The sequence below is a fragment of the Stenella coeruleoalba genome (genome assembly GCF_951394435.1).
Source record: "Stenella coeruleoalba genome assembly, chromosome: 12".
Lineage (NCBI taxonomy): Eukaryota > Metazoa > Chordata > Mammalia > Artiodactyla > Delphinidae > Stenella > Stenella coeruleoalba.
This window is the reverse complement of record NC_137158.1, coordinates 32768811-32795859: the sequence shown is the minus strand read 5'-3', so window position 1 is coordinate 32795859 and position 27049 is coordinate 32768811. Positions and strand designations below refer to the sequence as shown.

Sequence of the window (27049 nt, the reverse complement as noted above, 5' to 3'; positions counted from 1 at the left end):
TCTCAGGGCTCCCAAGGGCTGTCTCCTCCCCGCCGGCTTCCTCCGCTACCGCGGGGCGGGCCGGAACTTTTATGCATAGGAACTGATTTACACAGTAGAGTGTTGCCGGCCGGCGTCAAGGAGAATAGGGTGCCCTCCTCTTCCTCTCACCGTCGCCGCCGCGGAGCGGAGCCGTGCAGATCAGATCGAGGAGCGCGGTTACCGGGAGGGCTGGGTCTATGGTCGCTCCGCGGGCCGCTCCGCCGGCTGGTGCTTTTTTATCAGGGCAAGCTGTGTTCCATGGCAGGGAACTTTTGGCAGAGCTCCCACTAGTAAGTGATCTTCGGTCTTCTTGTCCGGGGCTGGCTCTTGGGGGTGCTGTGTGGACGGGGCCTGCGACTCCCCTTGGCCTGGATCCCGGCCCATGTCCCGAGCGCCGCGGAGTCTCCCGGGAAGCAGCGGCGGCCGGAAGCGTGATGAGCTTTTTTCGGACGACTCCCCTCACCCCGCCCCCTGGCCGGGTTTCGTTGGGGGGAAAATCTGTTGCGGGGAGGGAAGGGGGTTCAGTCTCCGGAGAAGGAAGGTTCGGGAGTTGAACTTCTGATTCTTGGTTTAGCTAGGCTGGGGGGTGGTGGGGGGAAGGAGGAGCGGAGCCGGTGAGGGTTGGGATGGGATGGGCACAGGTATGGGAAATGTGACACAGTGTAGAACTGTGAGACTGGCTCTTCAGGACAGTTGTGGTTCGCTTTTGCCTGCTATTTCTAAAGTTGGTCGGCATCGTAATCTTTTGTCATTCATCTTCTGTCTTGTGCGGATTTAATATTACTCCGAGGAGAGGAGGGAGTCAGGCTTGTTTCTGCTCATGAACCGCTTTCTGCCACTACCTTAAACCTAGATAGAGTTTTATGTTTGTAAGGTGTAGGACAACTGCTCTCAACATTTGTCCATTTCGTTAGTCTGTGTCTCATATTTTGTTTTAAAAGTGTATTTTCCAGGGACATTGCCAATATCTTTAACGTTTTTTCATGAATTTTTGTTTCTGTCAGTACCATGGAAGAGCTAGAGTAATATTGAAAACATTTCTCCCTAAATACATCTGTTTAAGCAGGTAGGAAGGTGGGTGATAGGACTAGTTGAACTTTGGGTAGGCTGTACACTGTATACTTGAAAGATGAACAGAACCTTATAAAGATGATATCTTAGTGTAAATAATTTTTAATGTTAAGAGAGCATTAGTAACTAAATTTTGAGTGCGAAGAAGATGGATTCCTATATTGTTCATTCGGTTTTTTAGCCTTTTGCACTAGAAAAAAGAAACAATGGACTTTGAAACCTGTTTTCAGAAAAGCAGGTTTTCTTCTTGCTATAAGTGATCCTGTGGAGATGTGATGCTATAGAAGCTTCACTTCTGATCATATTTTTATTTTGCACTGTGTTCATTCACTGAAATATTTGCTTGGGCAAAATTAAAATATGGAAAATTTCGGTAGTGAAGAAGAGGTATTCTGGAAAACTTTGAAAGAAGCTGAGAGAATTGACAGGTAGCTAGCTGTTGATTATCAGAAGTTACAGCCCTTTTTCAACTTAAAAAAAGAAGAGATCCTGCCCCCTTTTGATAAGCATTTTCATTATGCTTTCATTTACTGTCGGCTTATCAAAAGGGGGCCAGGATCTATTTTATAAAACCAACTGTTTTTTCACTTTTCAAATATAAAATACTATAATATTAAATGTGCTTTTTTGGAAAACTGTCCTTGCCTCCCAATTCAAATAGCACTGGAGGAAGGAGCCACTTTGTCTTACTCAGATCCCTTGAGAATCATGGAGTCCCTCATCTGCAAAAGGTGACAAATGTGAAAGACAAGACAATCAATTCAGTAAAAACAAAAAGATTATGAAAGCCATTATTTTAGGTGATTTTGGTGAAAGAGGAAAATTGACATGAAATATGCTGTTTTCATGGCTTTAAATTGCCCATTTTAACATTTCTGCTATGAGCATGACAATTTTTTTTCTTAGTAACATATGAAATAATGGTGAGTCTTACAATCAGTGTAATCTTTTTTTTTTTAATAAATTCTTTTACTTACTTATTTTTGGCTGCATTGGGTCTCTGTTGCTGAGCGAGGGCTTTCTCTAGTTGTGGCGAGCGGGGGCTGCTCTTCATTGTAGTCCATGGGCTTCTCATTGTGGTGGCTTCTCTTGTTGCGGAGCACGGGCTCTATGTGCGCGGGCTTCAGTAGTTGTGGCGCACGGGCTCTAGAGTGCAGGCTCAGTAGTTGTGGTGCACGGGCTTAGCTGCTCCATGGCAAGTGGGATCTCCCTAGACTAGGGCTTGAACCTGTGTCCCCTGCATTGGCAGGCAGATTCTTAACCACTGTGCCACCAGGGAAACCCAATCAGTGTAATCTTAAATTTGGTGATATGTGGTGTTAATTGGTTTATCTTCCATACTGCATGCTGTGAGGAAAAATTTTAAATATTTGTGAAATTTATCTTTTTAAAAACATAAAATGACTGTGGAGAAGAAATTGATAATTCTGGAACAGAGAGAATCCTAGTATTTTCCAGAAAGTTAAAGTAGAACACAACACATTCTTTGATCGTGATGCAGTAAAGCTAGAAGGACACTAAACATTTGCTGGTCGACTGACGACTGACGTAATGAACAGGTAACAAATTAAAACTACAAAAGCAACTCTGGATACTTTATTGTATCAAAGGAAATTGAAAACAGTTACATATTATCTAGGAAATAACATAATGAGATCAATATATATTCATGTCTATGGGAGGTGGTAAAGCCAAATTTATAAGAAAACATCTTGAATAACTGAAAAAGAATAAAAATTAAATATTTTACTTAAGAGTATTAAAAGGAAACAGTGAAATAAACCTATGGAAAGCAGACTTAATAAAGTTAACACTGATATTAATATATTAAAAGGGAAAAAATAGTCAGAAATTATAAGAGCTGGTTCTTTGGAAGGGAAAACCAAAACGGTAGACTAAACTATGCTAGCTGAATAAAGGAAAAAAGGGACGATACCGAAATACAAAATTAGGAATGAGAAAAGTAAATAATCGCAGATATACCTTTGGGTTATCTCCATTTTCAAAATAAATTTGAAAGCCAAAACAAAGTTACCAGAGAGTTACTTCTTTGTTTTTTGTTTTTTTTTTTTTGCGGTACGCGGGCCTCTCCCTGCTGTGGCCTCTCCCGTTGCGGAGCACAGGCTCCGGATGCTCAGGCTCCGGATGCGCAGGCTCAGCGGCCATGGCTCACGGGCCCAGACGCTCCGCGGCATGTGGGATCCTCCCGGACCAGGGCACGAACCCGCGACCCCTGCATCGGCAGGCGGACCCTCAACCACTGCGCCACCAGGGAAGCCCCCATACCAGTTTTTAATTACTCAATTTTATGTTTTAAAATAGCATCTCAGGGACTTCCCTGGTGGTCCAGTGTTTAAGACTCCACGCTCCCAATGGAGAGGGCCTGGGTTCGATCCCTGGTCAGGGAACTAGATCCTGCATGCCACAACTAAAAAGATCCCACATGCTGCAATGAAGATCTCGCATGCTGCAACAAAGATCCCGTGTGCGGCAGCTGAGACCTGGTGCAGCCAAATAAAAATTAAAAAAAAAAAAAAAAGGATGGCATAGGAACAAGAAAAACAAATTAAAAATAGGAAATTATGAAGAAGATCCAAATATAATGATAGAATTATATTTCTTGAAATTCTTTGGTGAGGTTTGGATAACCATTTAACAAAACATTTCGCTGGATCCCTACTCTACCCTGTATTAAATTCCAGATTGATCACAAATTGAAAGAAAAAAGCCTTAAGGTTATTAGAAAATATGAGGGAATTTTGTTTTTAAATCATTTTGTGTCAGGGAAGGCCTTCCCATGTGTGACAAACACAAAATCAAAGTAAAATATAGATTTGAATAAATACGTGATTCAGATTTCTGCATTGCAAATCATTAAATACTGAGAGATCATGCTAAACTTGGGGAATGTCTAGAGCATATTTGACAAAGAAATGATTCTTTTATCCATAATGCACAAATTTTAGATCATAAGATTATCTTAATCATAAAATGATGACCATCCCATTAGAAAAATGGTCATGTTAGAGTTACGATGTACCAAAGAACTATATTTGACCAATAAAGGCATGGAGAAATGTTTAACCTTAGAAGTAAATTAAAAAAAAACAGTGAGATACTAATTTGCCTTTAAGTTGTAAAGTATTTAAAAGATTGGCAGTGACCTGTAGGGTTAAGTATTTTAAGACACCCTTATGTGTCACTCCTCTGAATGGAAATTGGTGTGGAAGGCAAGCTGACAATGCATATCAAAATTACCAGCAAAACTGACCCATTAGTTCTAGGAAATGATTCCAAATATTAATCAAATACACAAGGGTAAATTACAAAGATGTTCATTAAAGCATTACTTGTAATAGTGAAAAAGATAACTTACATGCCCATCAACAGGAATTAACTAAATAAATAATGATCCATCCATAATGCTGTGCAGCAATTTAAAAGGATGCTGAATAACAAATTCATTGATGTAAAACTTCCAATACATACTGAGTGACAAAAGCAGGATGCAGAATATTTTGGGGATCACGTCAATTACATGTCTGTTTAAAAATAGACTAGACTAGGCAGGAGGTGGAGGCTATTGGTAAAATAAATTTTGAAGCAGCTTTTTTTTTTTTTTCCGTACACGGGCCTCTCACTGTTATGGTCTCTCCTGTTGCGGAGCACAGGCTCCGGATGCGCAGGCTCAGCAGCCATGGCTCACGGGCCTAGTTGCTCCGCGGCATGTGGGATCTTCCCAGACCGGGGCACGAACCCATGTCTCCTGCATCGGCAGGTGGACTCTCAACCACTACGCCACCAGGGAAGCCCTGAAGCAGCTTTTAACATGATTAGAACTTGTGAAGTAGGAATATTACTCTAGTTACTCATGAACATCTGAGAGAAGATATACTTCAAATCTAAGGCATCGTCAGTCAGTGTCAATTTCACCATTATTTATCACTAAGAAAGTGTAAACATTACTGCCCATTAAAATGCTAGGCATCACTGAAGATGCATCTTGATTTCAGTCTTAAAGTCAATGAAATACACTATAATAGTGACAGAGGTCGGGTGCGAAGAGATAGACTGAGAAGGAAGAGAGAAAAGATTAGAGCAGATTTTTTTCAGGGCATATTTACATTTATTAGTTAGGTAATTCTCAGTGTCAGAGTTTCAAGAAATGTGAAAAATACTGTCTTTCAAGGTTACTTGCATTTTGTACTTCTCAGAATATTAACAACCTCTTCAATCTTAGAATATTTCCTGTAACTTTGTTAGTTGATTTTCTGTAGGATGTCTGAATCTTTGCTTTTTTTAGTTTGCAGTGGATTTTGGATAAACAAGATCTGTTGAAGGAACGCCAGAAGGACTTAAAGTTTCTCTCAGAAGAAGAGTATTGGAAATTACAGATATTTTTTACAAATGGTAAAGTTTTTCTTTAATTGGTTGAATTGGTACAGTTGGTTACCTGTGAATTAAAATGTTTTTCTGTAGTAATTTGTGATGAGCTGTTTTAATCCCTACCTTACATTTTTATTTACATGTGTATTCTTTTTACAACTTATATATCTTTTTTTAAAGTGATTTAAAAGTTTTTTGTGAATCTTACGTGTCAGAGACACTCAAGATGGTCTAAAAATATTAATCTCCCTAAGCTTTATAATGCATCATTAAACCTAATTTAAGATTGGCTAAAGCAAAGTACTTTGAGGATAAATGATTCTTTGGATTGACATCCTGTATTGGTCACTTCTATCTTACAAGTTTGCTTTGGACGGAAGAGTTTTAGAGTTAAAAGATCCTTGCTCTGCCACATGGTAACTTTGTCACAGGATCTTTCTCACCCTCAGTTCACTTCTATGCAAGCCTACCTCTCTGTTGTTTTGAGGATTCATTTTGGGTTTTTAATAAACTTTATTAAGCAGTAGTTATAACGCTAATAGGGGTTTAATAATAGTAATAATATGAAGAGCATTGAAAATACTTGGAAGATAGAGGGGAAATACCTATCATTCAACCTCCTTGATTCAAGAATAGATTTTACTATGAGGCAGTTTCTGTTTTTTTGTTATTGTTTATGCATACCTATATATTTTTTAACAAATTTGCAATCCTAGTACTAGACCACTGTGATCCAAGTAGAGCTTTATAGCATGTGTAGGTTTTTCTCTTTGTTAAAAATGAATATAGTCATGATTTAACTGCATTGAAGTTATTGTTAAATGTTAATATAATGATTTCAGAAATACATTTAACTTTATTATTTTTCTTTTAGTTATCCAAGCATTAGGTGAACATCTTAAATTAAGACAACAAGTTATTGCCACTGCTACGGTCTATTTCAAGAGATTCTATGCCAGGTAGGGCTGTGTTATTTTGGGAATATGTTAATGCTTATTTGAAACTCTTATCTAATGTTGATGAACCTTATATAAGTGAATCGTGTGTTTGCCATAGAGTTGTCCTGATTTTTTTCCATATAAATGTTTTCTATATGAATTCTATTTTCATATGTGTTTTTCTATATGAATGACATTTAACTTTGTTTAATCATATTTTAGGTATTCTCTGAAAAGTATAGATCCTGTATTAATGGCTCCTACATGTGTGTTTTTGGCATCCAAAGTAGAGGTATGAAATAATTTTCTTTTTTTAAAAAAATTAATTAATTAATTTATTTTTGGCTCTGTTGGGTCTTCGTTGCTGCGCACGGACTTTCTCTAGTTGCGGCGAGCAGGGGCTACTCTTCATTGTGGTGCGTGGGCTTCTCACTGCGGTGGCTTCTCTTGTTGTGGAGCACGGGCTCTAGGCGTGCAGACTTCAGTAGTTGTGGCTCGTGGGCTCCAGAGTGCAGGCTCACTCATTGTGGCACATGGGCTTAGTTGCTCCACAGCATATGGGATCTTCCTGGACCAGGGCTCGAACCCATGTCCCCAGCATTGGCAGGCTGATTCTTAACCACTGCGCCACCAGGGAAGTCCTAGTTTTCTGTTCTTTATCAAAGTATAGTCAACGTGTATTGGTTAATCTGCCCCAGTTTCCACATTAACTGTGTAAACATAATAACGGTGATTTATATAAAATATTAAAATTTATACAAAATCAAAGAAATACAAATACTTATGCAGCATTTTACTATGTACCATGTGCTATTCTGACTCCTCTTACAAATTATGACTTAATCCTCATAACAAACTATGGGCTACATAGTTGTAATCTCATTTTATAAGTGAGGAAACTTAGACACAAAGAAATTAAGTTCACATAGCTGATAATTGACAGAGCCAGTATTTAAACCCTGGGAGTCTAGTTCCTAATCCCATGCTCTTAACTGCTTTGCTCTTCTGCCTCTGAGACATTTATTGTTTGGCACTGAGAAGTATTCCATGAATGCCACAGCTTGTCTACTATAACCTGAGAATGTTCTTCCGTCTCCTTCATATGCTTCCTGTGTTCTGCTGTCTTCCCTTCCTGCCTCCTGATGATTGGCTGCCTAGCAAGCCATAGGGAAAGCAAGAGGGAAAGCAAGGATTGGGGTGGCTATAGCAATATATGTTCTAACGAGGAATGGTTTGGGTAGTGAGGATTGAGAAATTAGGTGAGGGAGAGAAGAGAGATGGGAACTTGCAGCTGAGACCAAATCTCTGCTCACCTTATTTACCTTTTTAGTATTTTTGAGAGAGCTCAGCTAAATCCAGATAATAATAGCCGATATTATTAACTGGTCTTCATAATAATCCGTGTAATCTTCAGTAATATGAATCCTTTGTATTATATTTCTATTTTTAGATGATGTCTTTAGATTAGTAATTGTATTCCTGAATATTAATTGTAATTTAATTGTAAGTGGTAATTTAAGGAGGCAGAACCAGCTCTGTTGTTTTTAAGTTCTTTAATGGAAAAGAAGGTGTTTATAAAAGGCCCGTATTATGGGGTGGCCTTTCCAAATATTACCATGTAATTTTATGTATCTGAAGGACAACCAGTATGAGAAACCAAGACAAAATCTTTATAAACTTCTTCTCTTGTAGATTAACTTGGAGTTTTAATTTGTCTTGTGTGCTAAATATCTTTTGTTACGTGATTTACTGAATAGAAACCTATTTTATGATTTATTAGGTGAAAGTTTTTCCTTTAAGAATTTGGGGTAAAGAATTATTCCTGGAAAGAGATGTATCCTTTCATATTTGGTTATACCATTTTTTAAAATCTTTAACTATGACCAAATCTTTCTGTGTTTTGTCCAGTTGTGTGAGAATTGTATTGAAATGGCATTTAAGAAGATGTCTCAGGCATTTAATTTTCAGTATCAGTTATTATGGTGTGAGGTTTAAATGTAAATATAAATACATACACAGGCATACATATCCCCCACCCCCCACAAACACACACAGTTAGATAAGGATTCAGGTTGAAGGTTTTTGAACAGACTGTATTCAGTTTAGTTTCTTCTGTTGGCTAAGGAACCAATTATTGATTTTTCAGCTTTAAAAATTAAGGCTTTGGAGAAATCCCTAGTGGTTCAGTGGTTGGGACTCCACACTCTCACTGCCAAGGACCTGGGTTTGATCCCTGGTCAGGGAACTAAGATCCTACAGGCCACACCACACCGCACGGCCAAAAAAAAAAAAAAGAAGCCTTTAATAACTTTATAAGGTTAATCAAATTAAACGAGACTATATGTAAGGTGGATCACCTCATAAATTTTTGTTATTTTTGCAGTGGCAGTATATTAAGTTCAAAGAGGAAATGGGAACTGACATCCGAAGTCTTAATGCTAATCATTCTTGTCTTCCTGTTTCAAAAAGAAAAATAATTGTTTGTACGGTCTTTTGAGTTCTTTTGGTGATATTAAAGTTTATTTTCTTCAGAGATTCAACTGTTTTATTATTAAATTCCCTGAAGTACCTGTTTGTTAGTCCAGGTTCAACTGAAAGGAAGCATACTTAATACTTATTCTGGCAACTAAGTGTAGAATCTAAAAACTCTTGGAAACTAATTTAAGTGCAGAAAACTGGCACTGTCACTTTAGGGTCTGGTTTCTAATTTGGTACCTTCCAATAATATTAAATTATAAAATTATTTAAGCATTTGTGTTAAAGTGTAGTAATTTTAAGGAAAGGTCATAAATTTAGAGATTTAAGTACATCATTCCTCAGGTAGATAACTGCAAACATCGGAGGAACATAGGTAATGCTCTGTTTTGAATAGACCTCAGATATACTTAGGTTCATTGGGTTACTATGTACCTAATCTCGTTTACTTTTCTTTTTCTAGGAATTTGGAGTAGTCTCAAATACAAGATTGATTTCTGCTGCTACTTCTGTATGTAAGTGCAAAAAATATATCCTGCTTTAAGATTGTAATTCTAAAGAAAGCTCCATAGGACATAGATGTTTTTCAGTTTATGAGACCTATGAGAGATTAGTTGGGTCTATTCAGTCTCCTGAGGTGAGATCACCTTTATGCCTAATGTATTTGGCTAAAAATTTTAAAATACAAAAAATTTTAAAACCACTTAAAGTATTATCTCTAAGACATTACTTTTTTTTTTTTTTTTGTGGTATGCGGGCCTCTCACTGTTGTGGCCTCTCCCGTTGCGGAGCACAGGCTCCGGACGCGCAGGCTCAGCAGCCGTGGCTCACGGGCCCAGCTGCTCCGCGGCATGTGGGATCTTCCCAGACTGGGGCACGAACCTGTGTCCCCTGCATCGGCAGGCGACTCTCAACCACTGCACCACCAGGGAAGCCCTAAGACATTACTTTTAATGCTAAAAACGGGTAGTAACTATTGAGCCAAAAACATCAACTCTGTGGCTCTTAATTTTATAATAAGGTTAAGAAAGAATTTTTATTTTTCAATTTTATTGTACTTTTATTGCTTCATAATAACTAGCTATTGTGTCATTCTTGTGGGTGAAATAAACTATTTCTTTAGCAATTGTAATTATGTCTTTGATGGGGATTGTGTTTTTTCCCTCTTTGTGGAAAACTATGGCACAGAAAAATATTCTGACTCTTTAGTCCATAGAGCTGATTCTAAGCACCAGTTCTGTCTCTAAGCAGCAGCTGTATAACCTTGAACAAGTTGCTTTACCTGTTTGCCTTAGTTCTTTACCTACAAACATGGGGTTTACGTGCCTATGAATCATGGCATTAAAGGAAATAACATTGTAAAGTAGCAATCGTAAAGTATTGTACACAAGGTAATAATATTATGCTGTGTTCCATCTTCATAGGTTAAGCAAAAAGATATCACCTAACAAAAGATAATTAAAATTATTATTTTTTACTTCTGTGATCTTACACAGAAGAGGCAGAGGCATTTTGTATTAAGTTTCTGAGCCAGAATTTCATGTTTTGGGGGTCATTTCCCTTTCTGAAAGGAGTGTAATAATCTAATTCAATCTTTTTCATGTCATATCTTATTTTGAGGATAGAAGAGTAATAATCAGTTTTGCCATAGAATTTAATATGTCAAATATATCCCATTGGTGAAGTATTGAATTGCCCTCTGGAAAATCAAAATTATTAAAAAAATTGAAAAATGACTGCAAGGAAATGTACCAGAATGTTAGCAGTGCTCATCTCTGAGTAGATTATAGGTGCCTTATTTTCTTCTTACTTCAGTCTCTGTTTTCCAGATTTTTTAGAAGGTGTATATTTTTGAAAATGTAAAATACCTATTACTAAGGTTTGTTTTTTATTTCTCATGCAAAGGCTAAAAGGCACACTCATATTCATTTTACCAATGAATAGGGAACTTTATAGTAGACTATTTTACTTATTTCATAAATTTTACAGTGTATTATATTGCCCAGGGAGCTTAGTTTTCAAATTTCAGCCCCAGTGCTTTTGACATGACAAATTAAGCAAAATATAATCTTTCTGCTATATGAGGATGTTAATAACATCTATGTCATACGGTTGTTGTGAGGATCAAATAAATTAATATCAATAAAGCTCTTAGAACCGTGCTTTGTTCGGTGTGTTAGTTTGCTAGGGCAGCCATAACAAAATGCCAGAGCCTGCGTGGTTTAAACAACAACAGTTTATTTTCTCATGGTTTTGGAAGCTGGAAGTCCAAGATCAGGGTGTCAACAAGTTAAGTTTCCTGAGGCCTCTCTCCCTGGCTTGCAGATGGCTGCCTTACTGCTGTGTCCTCATATGGCCCTTTCTCTGTGTGTGTGCATCCTTAGTGTTTCTTCCCTTTGTAAGGATACCAGTCCTGTAGAATTAAGGCCCCATGCTTATGACCTCATTTAACCTTAATTGCTTCCTTAAAGGCCCTGTCTCAAAATAACAGCCACATTGGGGGTTAGGGCTTCAACATGTAAATTTGGCGGGTGTGTGGGGGGATAATTCAATTCATAATACTAGTAAACTGTAGCGGTTACTATCATTGTCATCAACAACAGCATCATCATCACTGGAAAACACCATACTGGATGCAGTGGTGGATATAAAAATAAAAACAAAGAATTTAAGGACAAGAAAATAAGACATCAATATACAAATATTAATACAGAAGAAACTAAGTGGCATAAGAGAGTAACAGAGGATGTAATGAATATTTTGAGTGGGAAAAGTTGATTTGTTAGATGAATCCAAAAAGACTTAAATAGAATTTGGTGAAGAAAGAATTTGAACCTGGGGAAATGCAGGGGAAAGATAGTCTAGGAGCATTGAACAGTTTGATCAATATAAGGAAAAGCTACTGAGTTACATTCAGTGAATGGTGAGTAAGGAAATAGTGGGAAATAGCCCCCCTACCTGGCTAAGGCCAGATAACAGATGGCCTTCAGTGAGGAGTCTGCAGCTTGTTTTGTTGTCAGTGGCAGTACCTATGAAAGCTTTATTTTTCAACATGAGGGTGATGCCAGAGTTGTGTATTAGGAAGATGATTCTGGCAGAATTACGTAAGATGAATTGGAGGAGAGTGTGAGTCGAAGTAGACAGACAAAGTTTGAAGTTTTTCATGTGATACAGCATGGATGAACCTTGAGGATATTATGATAAGTGAAATAAGCCAGTCACAGAAAGGTAAATACTGTGTGATTCTACTTATATGAGGTACTTAGAGTAATCAAATTACTAGGCATAGAAAGTAGAATGGTGGCTGTCAGGGGCTGGAGGGAGTGGGAAATGGGGAGTTGTTGCCTAATGAATATAGGGTTTCAGTTTTGCAAGAGGAAAAGAGTTCTGGAGATGGATGGTGGTGATAGTTACATAACAGTGTGAATGTAATTAATACTACTAAACTGTATATTTAAAAACGGTTAACAGCAGAAACTAACACACCATTGTAAAGCAGTTACTCCAATAAAGATGTTAAAAGAAAAAAATAACGGTTAAAGATGGTAAATTATATGTAATGTATATTTTACCACAATTTAAAAACCACTGGGAGTTTCCTGGTGGTCCAGTGGTTAGGACTTGGTGCTTTCATTGCCGTGGCCCTTGGTTCAACCCCTGGTCGGGGAATTAAGATCTTGCAAGCGCGTGGCATGGCCAAAAAAAACCCCAAAAAAACAAACCAAAAAACTCACCGAAAAAAACCCTTTCCGACATAGTTTTATATATACGGCAAACTGTAGTGAGTACTGTCACCACTGGGTGCTGTAAGAAGTAAAGCTAACTATTTTAAGGTAGGAGAAAACTTTTAAGTTATTGAAATAATAAGGTAAACACTAATGAAACCTTAAAAATAATGTTTTGGTAGCCAGCAAGGAGAATAAGCAAGCTAGGTTTGAATGATAGAGTCAGCAGGACTTTTGAAAAGAAAAGATTTAAGAAGAGTCAGAAATGATATTTGAGGCTTCATACCTGGGCATTGGGAGGTGAAGGTGGTACTGGAAGAGGAGAATGAGTTGGTTCTGAAAAGAATTAGATTTACTCTTCAACATTCTGAGTGTAAATGTATCAGTAGAACATCCTCTTAGAAATGTGAAGCCAGTGATAGAAATTTGAGACTTGATACCTTTTAAGAAAGAGAGCTGCATAGTGTCTTCCGCTGCATAGAAGATGTATACCAAATAAAAAAAACAGACCTTTGGGTTTGTGATCAGGCAGGAAACATACAAGGTGGACCTAGAGCATCTTACAGTGCCAATAAATAAGTAAGTACTCAAAAAAAACAAAACAAAACAGGGCTTCCCTGGTGGTGCAGTGGTTTAGAGTCCACCTGCCGATGCAGGGGATACAGGTTCGTGCCCCGGTCCGGGAAGATCCCACATGCCATGGAGCAGCTAGGCCCGTGAGCCATGGCCGCTGAGCCTGCGCGTCCGGAGCCTGTGCTCCGCAACGGGAGAGGCCACAACAGTGAGAGGCCCGCGTACTGCAAAAAACAAACAAACAAAACAAAAAAAAAACCAAAACCAAACCCCTCATTAATGGGCGTATGTCGAAGACATATAGGAGCCAACTGAAAGAGCTTTCAATGGCCAAAGCTGGAAGAATTTGAGCAACAAAATAAAAAAGAATAATACTGCATTATAACCCGAAGTATAACCCAAGTATAAAATAAATATTCATGCATCCATACTGGTATAAATAAATGATAGTGTAAATAAATAAAAGGGGGGGGAGACAAATCTCCCATACAGAAGAATTTCAAATAATTTATATAGCTAACTCCCCCCTCAAGTAGAGGAAGCATAAATTCCTACTCCTTAGGTGTTGGCTATGCATAGTGACTTTTCTTCTAATGTGTATATTATTGAAAGAAGGTGGGAGTATAATTTTACAGTGGAGAAACCTGACAAGCACTGTCTCAGCCAGGTGATCAAAGTCAGTATCAACAATGATAAATGACATTAATAGTATGTACTTTTGCTGTAATATAATGAAATGGCACTTCACCTCTGTGGTCTTCTTTCTGAAAACCCCAAACCCTGGTCCAGTCATTAAACATCAGGTTCCAATAGGGAATCAACCTACGGAATACTTGACTGCTTCTCCTAAAAACTGTTAAAGTCATCAAAGATAAGTTATGTCTGAAAAACTGTCACAGCATACAGAACCTAAGGAGACATGACAAGTAAATGTAATGTGGCGTCCTGAAAGAGAGCCTAAAACAGAAAAAGGACATTAGGTTAAAAACTAAGGAGATCAGAATAAATTATGGATTTTAGTTAGTAACAATGTATCTATCTTTGTTCATTAATTATAATAAATGTACCATACTAATGTAACATGTTAATAACAGGATTCTGGGTGAGGGGGCGTCTTGGTCTGCTTCAGCTGCTATAGCAAAACACCGAAGTCTGGGTGGCTTAAACAAGACATTTATTTCTCACAGTTCTGGAGGCTGGGAAGTCCAAGATCAAAGTGCCTGCCTTGATCAGTTCCTTGATTGGCCATGATTAGCTTCCTGGCCTCCAGACAGCCTCCCTCTCAGTGAGTTCTTACATGGCAGCCTACTCAAGAGTCTTACTTTTAAAAAGTAGAGGCATATAATTTGGTAGAGGTTTCATTTGTTTTGCTTTTAAGGGAAATTTGAGCATATTAGTAAGTGATAGGACAGATTTATTGGAGGAGGAATGGTTAAAGGTGCAAAGGAAAAATGTTGACTGTCAGTTGAGTAGATGAAAGCAAATGTACAAGTGGTAGGGGTAGCAATAGAGAGGAGAGATGCATTTTCCTCCAGGTCAGAAGAAAAGGATTAGGAAGTAGAAAATCAAAACGCAGAGCAATTTTATCATGGAATAGGAGAGAAGTTGACAGCATCAGGTAGAATCTAATTCAGTAAGTTAGGTGTCAAGGTCCAGGGGTTAGGGATGTAGATTTGCTTTATATACAGAGATAATTTTACCTTGTTAATTGGTTAACATGATGTAAGTACCTGTTTTGCTTGTACACTTCATATCTTGCTTACATTAAATGGATTTGTGGGGACTTCCCTGGTGGTCCAGTGGTTAAGACTCTGTGCTTCCACTGCAGGGGTGCAGGTTCCCTGGTTGGGGAACTAAGATCCTGCTGCCATGCAGCATGGCCAAAAAATAAAAAAATTATAAAGGGGGGGGGATTTGTAAAACTCAGTAACCTTGATGGGTACATTTTTAAATTAACTAAAAGGAGAGGAAAGGAAAGGTTAAGTAGACATTTCCTAATGTCAAGTTTAAATGGCTTAGGTTTCAAATCTTGGCAAATGTTACCTATCTAAATTAGCTGTTAGAATAGTTAATTCCTACCATTTTTGAGGAGATAGAGGATTAATTAACAGTTTTTTCGTTTGTACTTTCTTAGTGACTAAGAGTGTGTGTGTATATATTTGTGTGTGGTATGAAGAAAGTCCTAGAGACCTTTGCACATATATTCATGATTTTATTAAAATATGTCTTTTGGTAAAGAAATACCTATTATAAAAAGCTTAGAAAGTTCAGATTAGTAAAAATCCTTAAATCTCAAGAGATAACTACTGTTAACATTTTTTGGTCCATTTTTTGGTCCAATATTGGTCCTTCCAATATTTATATATATAGTTGACCCTTGAACAACACAGGGGTTCGAGGTGCTGACCCTCTGACCCTCTGCAAAGTTGGAAAATCTACATATACAACCTTGGTTCATGTAGTACCTATTTATTGGAAAAATCTGTGTATGCGTGGACATGCATAGTTCAAACCTGTGTTGTTCAAGGGTCAACTGTATATATTTACAAATATAAACATATATATATATATATACTTGTGAACACATATATAACCCATGTTCCTTTTAAGCTAAATTACTAAATAGAGCAATACCATTCTAGAGCTGGAAAGATTTTAGAAATGATAAAAGCCAGTGGGTTTTTTTCCATTTCCTTTAGTTTTTAAGCAGCAGAACTCTTTCTTAATATATTAAATATATCATTGAAACTCTCTAATTGTAATATAGATGGGGGCCTGGGCTTTCTGCCACTCAGTCTTTCCCCTTGCCTGAAAACAAAAAAATCTGCATCCCTAATCATATTCAAGAGCTCCTACTAAAAATTAAAAATGATTTAGCTCTACCTCTAATATTTTACATTGTATTAAAGAAGTTTTGTGTTTATTCACTCCCCATTTTCTCAGTTTAAGTTTTTTTTTTCTTTTTTTTTTCTGCAGTGAAAACTAGATTTTCATATGCCTTTCCAAAGGAATTTCCTTATAGGATGAATCATGTAAGTATATTGTAAAAAATAAAACTACTTGTTAAAGCTGTATGTAAACTGGCAACATTTTATATTGAAATAAACTGAATAGTCTCCTAGAAATGGCAGTTTCAGATTCTACAAGAATATGGATTTTATTTCTAAATTAAAGCTAAAGTGCTTCTACCATTTAAAAAAATACTTTGTTGCAGTGGTTATCAACCCTGGGTGCCCATTAAATCACGTTGGGAGCTTTTTTAATAATACTGATGTCAGGGCCTCTCTGGATCAACTAAATCAGAATTTTCAGGCTTGAAACCTGGACACTGGTATTTTCTAAAGCTCCCAGGTGGCTACTAATGTGCAGCTGGGGTTGAGAATCACTATAATGGAACAGAATGAAAAACATACTTGAAATTTTACATTATTTTAGAAGATGCATTTCTATTGCTATTTTAATAGGCATGTTTTTCTTTTTCCACCTTGCAAGGGATTTTTTCATTCTATTTATATTGTATTTTTGTTTCATTTTCAGTATTCTCTTCTATTATTAATTTGTAATATAACAAAAATAACAGTTAAGTAGAGATAATTACATTTTTGCATTTGTTGAGTGGGAAGTATATTGGAAAATCTGAAGCTTATACAGGATTATTTTAAATAAAAATAAGTAATAAGAACACTTATATGAGGCTGGCTTTTCCTTACAAGGATTAAAATGTTTCATAATCACAGTTGCATGCATTGTATAACAAGTAATTGTTTATAGCATATGTTCATTCTGATATAAGCTATTGTGTTTTCTTGATTTAAAAAAATTTTAGTAAAAATTTTTGATAAATCCTAATTACATTCTTATGTTAGACTAAGTAGACTCATCTAATTTGGTTTCATGTTGACATTTATAATCTTTTTTTTTTAACAGATATTAGAATGTGAATTCTATCTTTTAGAATTAATGGTAAGTATATTTCTTCCTTATGATTAATAGAGTAAAACTTACTTTCAAATTTAGTGAAGTCATAAATTTAAAGAAATAATTGTAGGGAGGTGCATTTTAAAACCATCCAAGTGATATGTGATGGTAAATCATAGTACCTAGTGGCATCATCACCTATATGCTCTTGGAAGCCTGTAAAATAGTTTGTATATACTACTTAGGATGGGAAATTTATTCTGTTCTATAGTAACTATAATAAGAGGATTACAAGCAAACCAGTCAGGACATTAAACCACTGTAAATTATTTGCACAATTTGTGTATGTGTGTGGTGTTATTTAAAGATAGATTATGTCTTTGGCAGAATTCTGCTCCTCCAGTTGGGAATTACGGATTTATAGGCTAATAAGAGGTTTCAGTGTGTTGCAGATGTGACACTTTGAGTCTCTAAGGGAATGGATGCTGACTGACTGCCAACCGATTTACCAAGGTATATTTCAGAGAGAGCACTGCCTTCACTATTACAGTAGAGTTTAGGGCTGCCATACTGCTTGCTTAAGACAATAAGAGGGAAGCAAGCATGAGTTAGAAAAATACATTTTGAAATACACAATTAAAAATCAGTTGGGTAATGGTAAGGTTTTTGTGTTATAATAAATCTGTTTTTATACATACACATTTTTTAAACTGTTTCTAGGATTGTTGCTTGATAGTGTATCATCCTTATAGACCTTTGCTCCAGTATGTGCAGGACATGGGCCAAGAAGACATGTTGCTTCCCCTTGCATGGTAATTAGAACAGAAGTTATTCATAGTGTAACATGTTATTAGCTAGGAAGGTTGACAATTAAATATGAAGTTTAGTATTTTTAAAGTAATTAAACTAGTGCCCCAAGATATTTTATGTTGAGTGAAATATCTGCTTGTTGAATTCTAATAACTATACTGGTATAAATGCTAAAATGATAGATCTTTAAATTATCTATTTGATGAATATTTCCAATAAAATTTGATTCTTATGAAAAACAGACTGTTTACATGAAAATTAAGATTGTTATCTTTAAATTATAATGGAAAAGAATATGAAAAAGAATGTAAATATATGTATAACTGAATCACTGTGTTGTACAGTAGAAATTAACACAACATTGATTTCAACTATATTTCCGTAAAATAAATTAAATGTTATCTTTAAAATAATCAGAATATTTTTGGTGGTATTCAACATATATATTAATTCGTTGTATAATTTCTGGTTTCCTATCTTTCTAATTTTTGGAAAATTAGAAAAATGTTTATCTTATATTAAAATTTATTGTGAGGTTTTAAAATTTTAAATATATTTAGCTGTAATTTTATTCATTAAAATATGCTTATTCATTGTCACATTCATGTATCCATCTTTTTCCTTTGTTGTTCACCTTTGTATCTGTGTTACGGTAATATAAAAGAGATATAAATATATACAGATATGGGAAATCTGGCCCTCTCTGGAGGGTAATGTACAGTCATATGAGGTAGTTCTGCTTTCAGTAATAATATGATTTACATTTCTATAGGAGGATAGTGAATGATACCTACAGAACGGATCTTTGCCTACTGTATCCTCCTTTCATGATAGCTTTAGGTATGTAAATGTGGTGTACCTTTAGCAGCTAAATTGTTGTATACCTATTTAGGTCATCCTAAAAGAAATTTCACCCTATTGTACTTTATGTTTTTATGTTCCTTGAAGTAATAGACTGTTCCTTGAAGTAATAGACTATTCCTTGCATGTGAACTTTCAATAATATGAACTGCAACTATCACAAATCAGGATTATTGTCCCCCCACCCCCCTTTTTTGGTAAGTTTTTTTTTGAAATCATTTAAAATAATTTTAACCAGTGTCTGAATAGAACATTTTTGTTTGTTTAGCGGGAGAAGTTTGGAATTAAGCCTTCTAATACTAGTTGTAACTTATATAAAATAACTAGGTCTTTTATTTCCTGAGCCCAATTAGGTCCTCAGCAGTCAAGTAAAGGAGCCTTTTGTGGTCCTTAATGCCTTGCTAGAGGGAAAGTTATCACCATTCTATTAGCTGTGGAAGGCAGTACTGTCATGAGTTAGAACAGATGGTCCTAGGTTTAAACTTTTCTTTCTTTACAATCGTGGGAAAATTATCTAACCTTTCTGAGTTTGTTTCCTTAATTGTAAAATTGGGGGAGGGTACTAAAAACTCAGTATAGAGTTGTTACAAGAATTAAATGAGTTATCTTTTAAATATTGCTTGCCATATGTTAGGCACTTGTTAGTTTCTGTTCCCTTTCTGTCTTGTATTCATTTCTATGACTCTGTCTTCTTGATTTTCCCCCTATTCTTTTACCAGTCCAGACTAATTTTTGTTGGTTTCCCTTTATTCAGTTACCCCTTAAATGTTAGTGTTTCTCCACCTTCTTACATGAGGGGTGGTAAATAGGTTATACTTCTGTAGTACTGGAGGCTCCCTGGAAGGATTCTGAAGTGTCATCTGGGTTCAGTGGGAAGGAATACTGGGATCTACATGGGTAGGAAGGCCATGTGCCACATCTTTGTCATCCTTGCTGTTTTTGTTCTTCCCAGGCAGTCTCACTGAGGCCCATGGGTTCTGCTATCTCTTACGTGTTGAAACATTTAAATTTCTTTATTTAACCAAGACCTTGCTCCTGAACTGGCCTTTATATCAATCTCTGCCTTTTGGATAGCTTCCTTTGGCATCTCACTGGCCTTCAGACTCATGATTAGGACTGAACTCATCAGTTTGCCCCCAAATATACTCTTTTTAATGTCTTTGCTATGTTGGTGAATAGCACTAGTTGCCTTAGTTGGAAACCCAGTAGTTAGGCTCTTTCATCTTCCTCGATACCTACATCTAGTTGGTAACCAACACCTGTTGTGCCGCACTCTTTAGTAATCTCATAGCCACCTTCTCATTTTTATCCAGGTTATCACAGCAGTCTCCTTCCTGGCTAGTTGGCCTCCAGCATCCCTGTTCTCAGAGAGCCAGTCTATCCTCCACACTTGAGCAAGGCTAGCAGTTCTCAACCAGGGATAATTTTGTTCCCCACAAGATTTTTGGCAATGTCGGGAGATGGTTTTGGTTGTAACAACGGGGGTGGGATGCTACTGGCATCTAGTGAGTAGAAGCCAGGGATACTGCTAAGCATCCTGCAGTGCACAGGGCAGTCTCAAACAATTGTCCAGTTCATGATGTCAGTAGTGCTAAGGTTGAGAAACTCTGAGCTAGAAAGAGCTTTTTAAAATGCAGAATTTGTGCTTCAGTTAAAATCTTTCAGTGCTCCACCCAATTTCTGGATAAAATCCATAGCTTCTTTTTACCATTTATGTATATATCATTCTCTGCTCCCACTCTCACCTTTATTAAAGACTTGGCTCAGATATCATCTCTTTAGTGACACCGTCCCCAACTCCGCACTCTCTGCATCACCTCAGTCTGGGTTTAGGATGTCTCTTTCCCTAATTTACTCTATGTATGCCCTGTCGTGGCATTTTCCACTGTATTTTTATTACCTGTTTTTATAATTTGTCCTTTAGTCCTCAATCCTTCCTGAACCTAAGCGCTACTTTATAGCTTTCTTTAACTTGGGGCAACCAGAATGTTCATGCACGTTTGAGTTGCTGTTTGCCTAGAATGTCATTCTTAGCAAAGTCATATGGGTAACCAGACCAGAGAACATAACATTTAACAAGCTTGTGTGGGATCAAGGAGGTAGGCAGGCTGCTTGGGAGGAATTATATTAGGCAAACTTATGATGTAGACTGTTGTCTTTGGGCTCTTTCGCTATCTTTGTTAGTTTATGTTGTAAGTAATGTATATAATTACATTGTATGCAGTGCATTACATTTTTTTTTCTCTCAGCTCTGTTTGACTACAACACTAAACTCTGTACTAGGGTGCCCAGTTTTCACCTAACTTCATCATTCGCTAATAACTTTAAAAAGCAGAGGCAACACTGCTTTTAATTGAAATACCAAAACACAGTAGTGTTGAAATTTATCAGTATATTGATTGGCTGGTTTTTTGGTTTGTTTGTTTTGTCACTCTGACTTTTGGGTGCATTTTGACCACTACTGTGTACTGCTATGCAGGGATCCTTTCCCTGCTCTGATTTCCTCAGTGGACTTGTTCCTCTCTGACGTGTCCTCTCAAGGCACCTGCATCATGACTAGCTCACAGTGAGAGCAGATGTAAGGACCTTAATATATATATAGCCCAGTAACTTTTCTTCTCTGTGAGATTAAGTTGATGGGGTGGTCAGTGGTAACTATTATATGAATCTATATAATTTTAAAAAAGAATATAAGAAAATACACATAAAATTTAAGTGAATATCCTGTTCTGAGTCCATACATTCCATGTTTGCAGTTAAACATGGACCTTTGTGTCTCATTTTCTCTCCAGCTTGCCTGCATGTAGCCTGTGTTGTACAGCAGAAAGATGCCAGACAGTGGTTTGCTGAGCTTTCTGTGGATATGGAGAAGGTAATCTTTAAGATTCCCTTAACTGAATATAACTTGAACATTTTAAAGTTAATGTCATATTTACTTACCATGAGCCTACAATTCTTAGCCAGGCTAAGAATATTTTTGGTAAAGAAATGTTAAGAAATGTGTTGGCAAGAAGAACTGATGTTGACCATTTAGGTTATATTTTTCTTCAGTTTAGGATTAAACAGAATGGTAAATATATGTTTGATTGGTTGCAAAGTCACCTCTAATTGCCAGGGTTATTTTAAAAGCTACCTAGTGACTACTGTAAACTTCTGTAACACAGACTGTCTCCTGACAAAGTGATTTTTGTCCTTCTACCTTTTCTGCTGAAATGTTCTAGAATCAATCCAAGGTTAGGTCTACTCAGATGCAGAAGAAGGGCTAATTTGGAAACTGGATTTGAGAGATTTGTATAGCTGCTGGTTTTTGAGCACCTTAACTCATGTGCAAAGTAGTTAGTAGAGAATCAAAACAGTCTTTTGTGCACTACCTCCCATTAAATTGTTTGAAACAATTGGTATTAGAGGAGTGTACTCTATAGTGACATACTCTTTCATGATTTAGACCTCTATTTCTAGTACCTCACTATTTTGTTTTGGTTTAAGGTATCAGTAGGTAGAAGGAAACCAACTACAGAGATGGATGAGGATAGACTGAGCATACATATGCTTTCACATTTATCAGGATTGTCTAACCTAATCTGAAGGATAGAGACTATCTTTTCACTGTTTTCTAAGGGATGTCTAGGATATGATGTGTGTTCCTTGTATGCTAAATGTTGCTTGATAACTTGCCATTGAGAACTTTTCAAATATTTTCTTCTAGATTTTGGAAATAATCAGGGTTATTTTAAAACTGTATGAGCAGTGGAAGAATTTTGATGAGAGAAAAGAGATGGCAACTATTCTTAGTAAGATGCCGAAACCAAAACCTCCTCCAAACAGGTACTTTGTAGACTTTAGTTATTGATTTTATTTAATTATATATTTCATATGCATTATCATAATTTTTCATAGATTATGTTGTTTTGTTTTTGTAAAATTTCTTCCAAAACTTCATGACATTTTTTCTTAATTTGTGACTTGATAGATTGAGAACGTCTCATTTAAAAAAATACATTAATCTGATCATCTGTTAAGTAACTTTTCCTAATGCAATGGCAGGTCTATTACAGGTATCCCTCAACATATGATTATATACTGTACATAAATTTAAACAGAACAGAGAGAGGCAAGTTCATCTAAAATTCAGGGATAAAGAATTCTGTAGTAGTTCCATGTCAGTTTGACTTCTTCCCCCCACTACTGGCTGTTATTCTATTTATAAATTTCAGTAGCATTTTTCAAAAACATAGATGATTGATCTGATATTGTAAAGGTAAATAAATAATTTTGGCTTTTGAGTGACTCAAAGATCCATTGCAAACAGTAACATAATTTTGCTAAGTATGAGTCACTTGTCCTAAAAAGGTTTTTTTGTTGTGGTGGGTTTTTTTTTGTGTTTTTCTGTTTGTTTTGTTTTTTTTAATAGGATCTGTTCATTTAAGTTCAGTGGTTCTCATCTCTCACTGTACATCAGATCGTTTGGGGTAGGGAAAAAAGGTCAGAAGGGAAACAAAGAAATGCTACCCATCTTAATCATTTATTAAGAAAAATAAATAAGTTATATAACATTAAGATAGATTTGTAGATCTGATATGTTAATGTTACCATTTGGAAAAAATTAATACTTGACTTATACAAGGAGCTGTTTAAGGCAGTCATTCAAACAGCTGCCTTTGGATGCATTTTTTGCAGAAATTCCCTGAGTGATTCTTCACTAGTGGCAGGGCCTGAAGCTGCAAGATGATGATGGACAAGATAAGGCAATAATCCTATTGCCACAGTTACTGGTATCTTCAGTTTTAGTTTTTATTTTAAATATTCAGCGTTTTCCAGGAAATTACCATATTTCTTTCTGACTTTTAATTATAAAGGTTTGCTGTACTTACGTATGGTTTTATTACACCTTTGGACAATAATTTTTTTTGGAAGAACACTTCTTGATTTTCATAATTAGTAGGAATAAGATTTTCTATGTACGATTTAATTTTATAGGAAATTTGTCTAGAAGAAGCTCTAATCTCTATGTTGAGTGATACCTGTAATGACAACAAAATCCCATACCCTAATTTAAATTTTGGAGTGTAATGGACACTAACTTCCAGAATGCTTGTTATGTGTGAGGGCACTAAGTTACATAAGAATAAAAACATAAAACCAAATGTTAGTCTTCTGGATTTTAATTTTTCCACATCTGTGTCTTATAATTGGGAACGTCTTTGTTTTGTAGAGTTGTAGCGTGGAATAACTTTAAAAATTAGTAGGTTTATCAGGGTGTTGAAAACGAGTCTTTTAATTGGTGTAAAATCTCTTTCTTCCCCACTTGAACAGTGAAGGAGAGCAGGGTCCAAATGGAAGTCAGAACTCTAGCTACAGCCAATCTTAAAACATTCCGAAGAATTCTGTAGTGGACCAGTTGGAAATAAACCATTGGACAGATTTCAATAATGTCTTCAATGGAACACAAATGAAAATGAATAGCTTGTTTCTGTCAAGCATGTTGGGAAGTGATTTTATTTTTGCAAAATAAGTTTTTCCTTACCGAATTTGATTCTAGTACATGATTGATTAAAATCTATTGTTTATGAAAGTTTGGAAAGGTTCTAAGGGGACCTACAGACAGACATACATAGACATTTGAAAGTTAATAGCTTTTGATTAGTATAATTTTTCTTAATTTGGATAATAGAAATTGTTGCTTTTTATTAAGCCAGGAAAGATGAAGCATAATTTGTTTAAAATTCTCTTTGGTCATTGAGCGACCAAAAAAGGAAATAAAAAGTCAAATATATGAGGGTTTTTTTTTCCCTCCTTAAGTTAAACTTTGAAACTGTATTTAAGGAATCAAATCTTACAAAATCCTGGAAGGTTTTGATAATGATGATGATAATTTCAGGGAAATTAATCAAGTACCTATTGATTTTAAAGCGTATTTTATTCAATAGTTTTGGTATCTTGCCATGGAGGATACTAGCCCAGCCTAGCAGAAAAGTGCAATATGTATAGCATATTTTGACATTTTAAAAGTTATATTCCATAACCATTTTGAAATGCTGGGCAAACATAAAAAAAAATCCTATACAAAGTTATTTGCATTTAATTCAGTTAATCAGGCATTTTGAAAGCGAATTGGATAAAACACCGTAATATGATTGAAATTTGGTAACATTTTAATGTTATTTTTACTCTACTGTGAAAAGTTTTTTATATGACATACACACCCTAGTTTATTTTTGTGTCTTAGTGTGGACTTACAAATTTACTACAGGTATCCTGAGCCAGGAACACAATCAGGTTGCAGGCCAGTTTGATACTGGCTATTCTTAATTCTCATATGAGTGTAGGACTTCAGACTAAATGTTATGTCAGTGGGACTGTGCTGTCTGTGGAAGTTAATAAATTACGTGATCATTTTCTTCAGACTTGAAGGAGAGTGATAAATAAGATTTGGAATCATAGGATATTGATGTACAACTTAAGGATTAAAATTTTTTATAAATCAATTGTGAACAATGGATTATTAAATGTTGACTTCCTAGTATAAAACTGCAAGAATAAAAGTAAATTCTCCAGCTATATTGACTAATGTCTTGAATTTATCTTTTTGAATCTGCCTTATGTTGTCTTCTGAGTCTTTCTTCCTTTGGATAAGTATTAAAGCCTTCATAGTTTATCAAGTGGGTAATTAATTTCAAATGGTTTATAACCAGACTTTTACAGTTCTGCTTCCTTGTGGATAGTATCACATAAGCTGGAAAGAGAGATTATAAAGTCAGTACCAATGACAGAAGTAGGTCTCCTACGCTTATGAAATAAGAAAAAAAAGCTCTCCTCAGGTCTGAAGGAATTAAGATTGGGCTTGGGTTGGAAGGGCAGAGTGATTATATATTATAATCATTGACTTAACCCTAATTTTTCCTTTAAGCTTACCTATATTTCTAAAAAAATTTTATTTTGAAAATACATATGCCTAGTAGTTTTATTTTCAACCTCTTATTTAAGTAGAAAATTTAACACAACATATACAAGAGTAGATAAAATATTGTAATGAACCTCCATATACCTGTCACTCAACTTTAACAATTATCGACACATGGCCAATTTCATCTAAACTCCCACCACTTCCTCCAACATGCATATTATTTTGAAGCAAATACAAGATATCATTTTGTCCATAATTATTTCAGTATGTAATCCTAAGAGATAATGGCTCTTTAAAAAACAAAAAACCCAATAGAAGTCTTACTGTACCCAAAAGTTAGTCAAAATAATTTTGTAATATCAAAATTTACATTTTCAGTTATCTCAATATCATAAATGTTATTAAATAATTCTACTTAGGATCTAAATAAAGACCACACATGCAATTCATTGATAAATCTTTTAAAATTCATGGATTTCTCCTTTATTTCATTTAAAAAATTCCCCATTTTGGTTTGCTTGTCCACTAAGAATTTCCCACCATATGTATTTTGCTGAGTGTATCCTTGAGGTGCTACTTAACATGTTCTTTTCTTCTCTGTATTTCTATAAATTGGTAATTGAATGCAAAAGCTTGATCAGGTTCAGGCTCAAATTTTTTTTTTTCCACTATAGACTACTGTATAAAGTATCTCCTATCAGGAGGCATATAATGGCTGGTTGTCTCTTTCTGTGATTTAGCAGCCATTGATGATGTGTGTTCTTTCTAAACATCAAATATTACCACAGGCTGCACTGTCCAGTGAGATAGCCACTAGCCACACGTGGCTATGGAACACTAAAAATGTGGCTAGTCTGAATTGAAATGTGCTATAAATGTAAAAACACACACTGGATTTCAATACTTGGTACAAAACAAAAGAATGTAAAATATCTAATTTGTTTATATTGATTACATGTTTTAAATGATGATTTTTTAGATACATAGGACTAAATAAAACAGTATTCAAATTAATTTCACCTATTTTACTTAAGTGTAAGAAACCTAAAAATCACATAACGGCTTGCATCATAATTCTTTTGGACAGTGTTGCTATAAGACATAAGGGAGATGTTAGGTCCCAGTCCCATTTTCCCTGCTTCTTATTCCTGCTCCCCAGAGCAACTATTAAGTCATTTCTCTGCTGTTGTGTTACTTCCACACTTCCAAGTAACAAGCTTATAATTATAGCATTTATTGAGCACTTATTATGTGACAAGTATATTCCAAGCTCTCTACATTATGAAGTCATTTAATTCTCAGAACAATCATTTCAGAGATGAGGAAACTCAGGAACAGAAGGTTAAGTAACTTACCCAGTCACAAGT

General features: G+C 35.9%; 1 protein-coding gene across 2 annotated transcripts; it reads left to right on the top strand.

Annotated features, from left to right (window-relative positions):
• On the top strand, window positions 1–25330 carry CCNC (cyclin C). 2 transcript variants are annotated; one of them, XM_079939206.1, is made up of 12 exons: window positions 1–311; window positions 5396–5502; window positions 6353–6437; window positions 6639–6708; window positions 9355–9406; window positions 16166–16221; window positions 17117–17152; window positions 17828–17919; window positions 18690–18757; window positions 21571–21650; window positions 22485–22603; window positions 24092–25330. In XM_079939206.1, exons 1-12 carry the CDS (start codon window positions 280–282, stop codon window positions 24144–24146), a joined length of 852 nt encoding a protein of 283 aa, XP_079795332.1. In that variant the 5' UTR covers window positions 1–279; the 3' UTR covers window positions 24147–25330. The 2 variants fall into 2 exon arrangements, with proteins under 2 accessions (XP_079795332.1, XP_079795333.1); XM_079939207.1 differs by lacking the exon at window positions 24092–25330 and adding an exon at window positions 23456–24066.
• The last annotated feature ends 1719 nt before the right edge of the window (window positions 25331–27049 follow it).

What these genes read in the sequence shown, in the direction of transcription:
- CCNC (XM_079939206.1), top strand. Translation starts at nt 280, where the DNA reads ATGGCAGGGAACTTTTGGCAGAGCTCCCACTA. An exon ending in TCTATCTTTTAGAATTAATG is followed by an intron (nt 17,153 to 17,827) that starts GTAAGTATATTT and finishes AACTGTTTCTAG; the next exon opens with GATTGTTGCTTGATAGTGTA. An exon ending in ATGTTGCTTCCCCTTGCATG is followed by an intron (nt 17,920 to 18,689) that starts GTAATTAGAACA and finishes ACATTTCTATAG; the next exon opens with GAGGATAGTGAATGATACCT.